The following is a 9,623-nucleotide window of genomic DNA, read 5'->3' on the forward strand; positions in this document are numbered from 1 at the left end:
GGATGTGTGCATTTATTTACCTGTACCAAATATACACAGACACTTTATATATATATAAATCTTTATACATATACAGTATTTATATATATATATATATAAAGATTGCCATCACATTACTATTGCAGCTACTTAAGTCAAAATTTGACTAAGTAATGACTTTGCTTGACTCTGAAACAGATACCCAAAGGCATACTTGAAGGAAAATGTATGGCTAAAAGAAAACCAACACCCTCAGCTCTTTTTAACTCAACGAACAGAGATTTCTGCAGTCGTTGAGAAAAGTTCTGAGGGCTTAGGTTATAACCTTAACTTGCATGTGGACTTGCAAAGAGCACGGTGTTTAATCTGCCAGATCTCAAAATGCCTTCTACCAGGGAAACTAAAATACAAATATCCTTTGCTTACCAAACTGATACTCTGTTTCTCATTACACTCATCATTGTATCTAAATACACTTTAAAGCAATCTAAATTTTGTTTAAAATCTATTAAATTTGGAATAACTAATACTATCAACATAGTTAGCTGGATTGTTTTTTCACATGTTCCTTTGTATTAAAATCAATTTTGTTGTGGTTTGATGCAAGAGCTTTTTGTTTGTTTTGGTGGGAGAGGCAAAGTCTAATTTCCTAATGTGCCAGTACAGTTCTGGTTGCTGAAGACAAAGGGTGGGAAGGAGGTTGCTGGAAAAGATGGCAGGGGTAAGTGAGGTAAGAGGCAGGGGGAGGAAAAAATTGATTTAATAAAAAATGAGTAAAGAAACTTAAAAAACTGATATAGGTTTCACATTCAGTCTAACAACACTGCTTCCTGCTCCTTTTTGATGGAGGCTAACACTGCATTATCAGTCTCTGTGGCTTCTGTGTCCCCACCACCTAACAGAATGGAGCGATCTTCTTCTAGTGTAAAGACAGAGTTTTGATTTTGGCACGAATGTTTGACTACTTCATTGGGAGTTGAAAAAGTTTTGTCACACAAATTACATTTGTAGGGCTTGTTGGTCTGTACTAACATGTTGTCCATTTGACTGCCTTCCTCAAAAGTACAGAGCTCCAGAGTCTGTTTATCTACCATCGTGTATGTGTCCATGCTCTGGTTTAGGCACACGTGTCTGGCAGCCTGGTTAGCCCTACAAAAGCTTTTGTCACAAGTGCTGCACTTGAAGGGCTTGCCCGTGTGAATGTACATGTGCTCCCTCCAGTGGCTTTTCTGAATAAATTTGCGACCGCAGATGGAACATTCGTATTTCCGTCTCTTTACCTCCCTCTCTTGATCTGCCTGCTCCAGGTTGTCAATGTCTGCGATGTCGGAGGGGGGAGGTGTCTCTGACTGCTGCTGCCCATCAATTATTGGGGAGTCTGAGATCTGCTGCAGCTCGCTGTCACTAATCATCCCCGCTTCAGGCACTTCCATGGCATCTTTATCAGCTGTGTTGTTACAGAGAGACAAAGAGATATTACTTTCTCCCTGCTGGCTAGATGTGAAGGGAACTCCCGTGTGGATCTGCAGGTGCTCCCGCAAACTGCTGCGCAGGTTGAACCGGCGGCCGCAGAGGTGACAGGCGTAGTATTTTGGGAAGCTTCCGTTCCTTTTCATAATGCTTGGCTTGACATGTGCTATTGTGAGAGAGGCAGGCTGCTCATCTGAAGAAGACGCTTCCATATTGGCCTCTTCTCCCGAAGGTGAATTATTACCAGCAGCAGATACCAATTCCGGAGACAGAGAAGATGGCAACGGGTCAGAAGCAGACATACTCGCCCGGGTCACTTGTGGCAGATTTGCAGCCAGCTGCGAGAGCTGTGAGCCGTCGGACGCCTGCTCTTGGCTCATCCGTGATGTCTGAGGCCGCGGGTCTCGCCCAAGTTTGTCAGTCGCTGACGTAACCTTACTGGGATGCCTTATCTGGTGATCTGCAATCTGAATGCCATATAATGAAGATGCTAATGGGAAGACTTGATCCGGGTGAGAAAAAGTTCCCTGACTTGCAAGGCTGGCCTCTTGAATTAGTGGATATGCATGCAGAAACTTTATTCCCTGTTCCAGTCGAACTGGGTCAATGAGTTGTGGTGCCATCTTCCCAGTGTACATCAAATGCAAGAGATAACTGAAGATATCTGGCTGTATATCGGTCGCTTTCAAACGGACACATTCACTGAAAGGTGAAACAAAATTAGAAATAAGACATAAAGAAAATATTTTTTCCAGTTCTAGGTTATTCAAGCCCTTGATAAAAATAGGAGGTTTCTTAAATTCAAAATACAGAACCTGCAATAAACATTAAGGGAAACGCTTTACTGTAAAAGAGCTAATCTTAGGAGCTACTTGAAAGATGACTTCTTTCCTCAGTGAAGTAACTGGCTTGAAAGAAAAGCTGTCCCATTGTAATCTATACCATTTTAAACTGCTGTTACGTTGTAAGTGTGTTGTCACATATTAATGTATTTTGTAAACTGCAAAGACATTTTCCCCCTTTTCTTGGCTGGATTCAAACACATCTATAGCTGTAGAGTCCCCTGTTAGCACAGGACTCTAAATTCCAATAAACTCTTCCCAGTATTTAGCCCTGAAAACACCTAAAATTCATCTGGCTCTTGCCTGCTGGGTTTCTATGTCCTACTAGGGTTTAGAGCTACAGTTCCGCAAATGTGTGGCATCGCGTTGTCCCAAGTGCATTACAATCCAGAAACCATGCAGGACAGGGTGTGAATCCCCCCAGGGATCAGATGCAATGAGTATAATCTGTGGAGTCTAGGTTCCTTACACAGCAGAACAGCAGCTTTTTTCCTTGAATAGGGAGGGAGAAACAGCAGCACCAGTGGACCGCCTGGTCAGCCTAGCAGTCCCTTGATTAGTACACTCAAAGGAAGCTTTAGCTGTGACGCCCTCTTCAGCCCACCAGGACTGAAACCAACACCACCCTCCAGCTCAGAGTGTGCCCTATGCATCAACCTTTACCATGCTCTGGCCTGAGACAGCTACCACCGCTCTAGCTAAAGCTGCATCTCTGTGCAGAAAGTAAGGCAAGGTTCACAGAAGGAGAAAGAAAACAGGGAACATCTTTGTGAGGTCAGTTAGCTAACAGGAGAGGAACTGAGATTCTCATTATTTTTCATAAGTATTTGTAGCTCCTCTGTTAAAAACAAACATAAAGAAACCACAGAAATTCAGAAATGGACATGATTGTGTGCTGTGGTCTGAATGCTCTAACTACAGTAGGCTACCAAGACGAGGAGGAAATTATAACCAATTCTTCCATTTCTTGAGGTCCACCCTTCTTGAGCTCTGTCTGTGACTGCTTCTGAATTGAGATATGTGACTCAAAAGTAAACTTTGCAATGCTGTCTTCTGAAGATGACTGTATGCTCTCGATGGAGCATTAAGACTGATAACATCTGCCTGCAGTCCTGTTTCAGAAGTGCAAATGCACTTCTGTCCTAGCAGCTCACTTCTGGCTATGAACTCTTAGCCAAAGAGTTAAGTGTGCATCACTTAACATAAACTTTTTGAGTTAGTTCAAATATTTTGGAAAAAGACCAAAAAATATCTAAAGTGATCTCACACTTTGGTGATCTTTTCAATCCCCTCAATGTAAGCCTGTGGTACAAAAAAACCAAACAAAAACAAAAACGTACCACCAAACCCCTTATTTTCTACCAATATGTAGTACTCTATATTTAACTGACAATAAACTGCAAAGAAATGAAACACATACACCTCTCTTGTAAGTTTATTTCTCAAAACTTCCTAGCAAGTACTTCTCGGATTGTATATAACATTACACAAATGTCAAGAACAGTGTCAAGACAGAGTAGAGGACAGTAAGTGGGGGAAGGAAAGTGCAGGAGAGAAGACAGGATCTTTGAAGTATTCAACTGCAGAAATTAAAGTTTCTATGCTTTTTTAAGGATAAAGAACTTGTGCTAAATTATAAAGTTAGTGTTAATTAATCACAATTCAACTTTAGTATGTTTTAAAGTGAGGTTCTAGTTTGCAGTTAAGACTGGATTCCACATTCCTTATGTCGTAACAAGAAGTAAAAAGAACTTCTGTTGCTCGATTTCCTTAGCTTAGTTAACTGAACAACACTTACATGGTGAACCTTTTTAGAGTTACCTGGTTTGATGAACAAACAACATCTTGAAGTAGTTGGAGAAAGAAGCGAGGACAGATTTGTGTGCCTTGAAGTAGACATCCCCAATGGCAACTGTGCAGTCACACAGGAAACCGAACTCTCTCTGAGCATTTAGCTGCTGCAGCAGAATAAGTCCATGGTTGGCCAAATCCATGTTTTTACACTCTGAAAAGCAAATGACTTGCATGTAAAACTTAACAGTAGATGCACAGATGCAACAGTAGCTGCCTCTAAACAGATATTTTCTACAATATCCAGATTCCATACTTTAGCAACACATCTTAATCCCAAACTACTGTATAAAAGATACCTTACACATAGGCAAGGATTTCTTTTTCATGATGAGCGATGTGATCCACAAAGGTGTGAGTGAACTGCCAAGGCTTAAAAAGCAAAAGAGAATCAGGACCAAAGTGTTCTGAAAAGGCATGGGGGGGGTGGTACTTGGATACAGAAATATAAATAGCTAAGGAAGGGGAAGATATATTAACAAGTAGTAAAAATACCTATACAGAGTGGGAAAAAGAAAGTGTTTTGGTTGCCACTTGTCTGCTCAAATAGGAATTTCCTTTCTCATATCCCTTTCTCAGTTCCTTTCACTTACACTGGTGGGAGTGACAGAAGCCTTTTAACCTGGGTTTTCAGTGTCTCTGTGTATCTTTAACCTAAAAGTTATGGCTCCATCCAGCTGAATCCAAGCCCTGCATTAAATAATCAAACATTTGTGATGGTTATGCCCTCTCCTGGGAAATATCAGATACTTAAACAGTGAATTCATTCTAGGTATTGGCAAGCCCCCTGGACTATCAATAAAGGAGCAGCCAATCTTTTTCAGCTAATAACTATTGATCTCTTTATTATTTATGCTGCCACAACAGCATTTTTAAGAAAGCCTCATACCTTTCTAGCCAATAAAGAAACTCAAAGGGTGAGAGGTGCAGTTGTGTCCACGGCTGGCCATCAGCACTAGGTAAGATAATGAACAGTGACATGTGGCACTGACCTAGGCCAGAGTTTCCACAGCCCCTCTTCCTCCTGGGCACCTCCCTGTATCAGCTGCTGGAGCTGCCCACAAAGAACTACCTAAGAGCTATAAACTTTTCAAGGATTCAAGGGCAGTCTTGGAAGCAAAAATTGGTAACTTTGGGGGAAAAAACATTAGGACAGTTATCCATGGATGGATGGATATATGCAAACTTGTACATAAACATATAAAACAGCAAGAGAAGCCAACAAAATTCCTGGCCATGTAATGCCCAGAACAGAAGCAGAAGAGAACAGAAAGAGAAGGTGAAACTAGAAGTGGACCAAAAAGTCATAAAAAGTCTTGGGTGTTTTCCCCTCTAAACTTAACAGCAAGTTATAGAAATTTTAGGTCAGGTTCAAGCAGCTAGTTTCTTTTATACAGTAAGAGCATGGCTTTTTGGGAAAGTGAACAGAAGTGCACATATGCCAGTATTTAGTCACTGGAGAAGCAAGTATTTCTACTTGCTGGACAGGGAAGATTTCCCCTGTATTTAAACCAATAACCAGGCTGACCAAATGCATTCCTTTGCATTCACATGAGATCAGAACTCACTGGAGACAAGGGTGTAAAGACAAAGAAAGAAATACAGTGTAAGATACATCTGATTATTTTCTTATACTTAATAAGAGAAAAGGAAGTTAGGTTTTGGCTCTCTTTAGGTACATATTCTCCTCCCTAAGCTAATGTTTGGATAACTAAATTTGTACATACATTATGCTATGATTCTCCTCCTCTCTCCACAAGAGGGAATACTTGCTGTCAGCAGAAACAAAAATCATGCTTGGTGTTATTTAATCCTGCAAGATGCTTCACGCAGGTGATATTACAGAAAACACACTCGATTTTTTCCCCTTTAATTTAGATTATTAATGCGTTCTACATTTTTAAAATTCATCGGGTTTGCACTTGGACAACAAAACTTGCCAAGCAGAGAAAACCACTGATGTGAGGGCACTCCAAGCCAGACAAGCATTTTTTCTAGTTATTACCGTCCTCAGTGTGTTTAGTTTGGAGCTTCACTCTTACCCCAAACAGCAAGCCCTTCCTTAGAGACCTGAATTGATCTTTGAAAAAAAAAGATACATGTGCACAACATTGTGTTTTTCATGTATCTCGATGATATTTAAACGCTCTAGCTAAAAGTAATACAGTAATTACACTCTGAGGAAATGACAGGGCAGATGAAAAGAGCGAGGAAAGCACTTTGTACATTACAGGTATGCGTGTGCTCAGGAATTTTACCCTTAGGTAAATAAAATGGTGATTAAGGCCGGCAAGGCCGTATTTCAGTGCTGACCTATTCAACAAGTGTGCGAAACACTTGTTGTGCCCTGAAACCCCGTGGGGACAGTGTTTCCCCGGCCCGGCCGGGCTCCGGCTCCGCTTTGGAAATCACCTCATCTGCTCAGCGCCGGGTGAGAACCAGGCGGGGCCGAGCCCGCCCGGGAAGGGCGCTCGCCGCGGAGACCCGGCGGGGAAAAGGGGGCGGAACACGCCCAGGCTAACACCGGGATAGCGCCGGTACCGCGCGAGTGCGCGGGGCACGGGCGGCCAACCGGGCGGGCAGGAACAGCTCGGGCACGCGGGCACCGAGCCCGCGGCGCTGCTCCCGCTCCGACGGCAGAGGGCACCGGCCCGGCCCCGGCCGCTCACAGCCGCGCCGCCCGCTCGGCCTTGGCCTTCAGCCCGGGCGGCGGGCCCGGCCGGCGCCGCTGCCCGGCCCTCGGCCCCGGGGCGCTCCCGCCCGGCCCGGCCGGGGGCGTGCCCGGCCGCTCCATGCCGGAGCACGCTCGGCCCCGGTGCGGGCGCGGGCGGCGCGCTCCCATTGGCCGCCGCGGCGGAAGACCGGGCAGCCGCGCGCCGCTCTCACTGGCTGCGCCCCGCCCCTCCCTCCTCCCGCCGGCCCCGCCCGCCGCCCCCCCGCGCACGCCACGCGCGCACGGACGGGACGGAGACGGCGCGCGAGACGCAGCGCGAGCGGAGCCGCCAGGGCGCGCGAGACGGGAAGAGCCGCCGCCGCCGCCGCCGCCAGGGCCGGCCCATCCCAACCCGCCGGGGGGGGGACGGGGGACAGGCGGGGCCGCCCCGCCCCGCGCGCGCCGGATCCCGCTGCTGCTGCTGCCGCCGCCGCCGCCGCCGAAGGGGGCGGGAGGGAGGAGGGAGCGCGGGCCTCAACCGGCCGAGCCGAGCCCCGCGCCGGGCGGCACCGGCCCCCCGGCCCCCTCCCTCTCTCCCTCCCTCTCCGCGACCCACCCACTCCCCTCCGGCTCGGCCCGGCCCTTCCCTCGGTGCGCACCCATCCCCCCCCACCCCCCGTACCGTGTCCCGGATGGAGCCGCCCGGTCCGGTCCGGCCCGGCCCGGCCCGGAGGGGATTCACCGGGCAGTTGCACCTCCCGCCCCGCGCCCCCTCGGCCCGCTCTGACCCGGCGGGGCCCGCGGCGCCCCTCGCACACAATGCGGAGGTAGGGCCGAGCAGGCCCCGCCGCGCCCCCGCCGCCGCCGCCGCCGCCTCAGCCCGGGCCGCGGCCGGCGCGACGGGGCCGGGCGCACGTGCGGGCGGCGGGGCCGGGCTGCCCCGCGGGGCGGGCTCGGCGCGGCCGGTGCTCGCTCACCTGGGGGGCGTGGGGGCCGCCGGGTGGCGCCGCGCGGGGGCCGCCGCCGTCTCCGCGCCCGGCAGCAGCAACAACGGAGTCAGCGCGGCGGCGGCGGCGGCGGCTTTTCCTGTCCGGTTACGTTCGGGTCACATGACCGGGAGCGGAGCACAGAGGCTGCGGCGAGGAGCCCCCGCCGTGGGGGAGGGGAGGCGGCGAGCGCTGTGGCGGCAGCGGGAGACACCCAGCCCCCGCCCCTCCCTCCGCGCCCGCCCCACCGCCGGCACCGGCAACGGGAGCGGCCCTCCCGCCCTCCGGGCACCCCCGGGGCAAAGCCGCCGCTCCCGTCCTAACGAGGCGCGCTGTCCCTTTAAAACTCCCGGGCGGCGGAGGCCGGTGTGGCCCCCGTGCATCCCCCTCCGCCTCCAGCGCTGCGGGATAACGGGGATCGCGGCGGCGTGCGGGGATGGGATGGGATGGGGCGGTGCTGTGCCGTGCCGTGCTGTGCCGTGCTGTGCTGTGCTCGCCGCCGCCTTCCCGGCGCCCGTCCGGGCTCGCCGCGGCGGCAGAGGCTGCTCGGTGCCGCCGCCGGGGGCCCCCGAGCGGCTCCCGCCGGGCGGCGCTGGGCGCTGGGTGTGGGATGGAGGGTGGGTGCCGCCGGCGCTGCGCTCGCTGCCGGGCAGGAGTGGCGGGCGCAGGTGCGTCCCTGCGCTTCCCGCGGACTCCCGGGGATGGGGGAGACGGGCCGGGCCGGCGGCGGGACGCGGTGTCCCGGGCCTATCGGGCGCGAATTCCGGGAGCCGGTGCCGTCCTTCGAGTCACCCTGGCTGCTCTCCAGGTGTCACTTATAGTGAGTCTCGGTCCGGTGCGCCGGGAAGGGGCGGCGTGGGACCGGTCTCTATGGAGCTGCCCTGGCCACGCCGTGGCTGAGCTGTCAGATGGGAGGTTACAAGTTCAGTTGTCAAAAAAGAGTGATTCAGAGTACAGAAGTGGAAAGGTTGGGTCTGTTTGCGGTCTGTTCAGCTGGACGCAGGTTATTTCAAGTGGATATTCTTAACTTGCATTTTTTTAGAGATAATATAGCTGCTGTATGTAAAAATCATATCTTCAGCTTCCCATAGTGGTAGATTTGGTTGTGGTCGAGTGCAGAGGGAAGGTGGCTGTAGCAGGGTCTCGTTTTATTCAGGTCCAAGGCATGCTGTAGAGTAATTCATGGATGCTTATAGAGCTGCATAAGGAAATGCACCAACAGACACACCTGGAAATACATGTATGTCCATGATACATGGAAAAAATTGTCGGTCTTGCAGAAATCAGAGGTGTTAGCGTGGAGCAGGGATGCCATCTTCTTTAAGAGGCCTGGAAACCCTTGGATGTGATTTCTTCAGGCAGGGAATCAGTCCAGGGAGAGCCCAGATATATCTGCCAAGTAGAGCAGTGGCATGGACAGAACCATTTTCAGAGATAAACTCTGTCCTTGTTGCTGAAGACCTTGTGGGAAAATGTTTGGCCAACAGTAGTTAAAGGGGGTTGCTTTGCAGCCCGTGCCCTGCAGCCCTGCTCCTGCTGCCCTCCAGAGTGCTTTTTGTTGTTCATGGGCAACAGCACATGCTACAATGCCAACTGTCTGAATTAGGTCCAGATGATTATTACCTTTTTTTTAATATAGTTTTTTAAGCAAGCATGTAGGGGTCGAGCTGTACCTGGGATGTTGTTTCCATGGTAATTAAATAAGGTATGCTATGGAAAAAGGCCCAAACTTTGAACTTTGCGTCTTGACAGCAGGTGTGCTGATGGGGAGGAGGAGTCTTGTCTGGTTTGTAGATGATTGCAGCCATCCCATGCTATTGTTACTTTTACAGGATCTAAACT

General features: G+C 50.2%; 1 protein-coding gene across 2 annotated transcripts; it reads right to left on the reverse strand.

Annotated features, from left to right (window-relative positions):
* Positions 1–723: 723 nt before the first annotated feature.
* On the reverse strand, positions 724–7,914 carry ZBTB2 (zinc finger and BTB domain containing 2). Of its 2 annotated transcripts, none has more exons than XM_079331602.1 (3): positions 7,773–7,914; positions 4,113–4,296; positions 724–2,151 (listed from the first exon to the last, which is right to left on the reverse strand). In XM_079331602.1, the coding sequence occupies exons 2-3, from the start codon at positions 4,283–4,285 to the stop codon at positions 789–791; spliced, it is 1,536 nt and encodes a 511-aa protein (XP_079187728.1). In that variant the 5' UTR covers positions 4,286–4,296; positions 7,773–7,914; the 3' UTR covers positions 724–788. The 2 variants fall into 2 exon arrangements, with proteins under 2 accessions (XP_079187728.1, XP_079187729.1); XM_079331603.1 differs by lacking the exon at positions 7,773–7,914 and adding an exon at positions 7,478–7,659.
* Positions 7,915–9,623: the final 1,709 nt, after the last annotated feature.

The sequence above is a fragment of the Erithacus rubecula genome (assembly GCF_903797595.1).
Source record: "Erithacus rubecula genome assembly, chromosome: 2".
NCBI classification, from domain to species: domain Eukaryota; kingdom Metazoa; phylum Chordata; class Aves; order Passeriformes; family Muscicapidae; genus Erithacus; species Erithacus rubecula.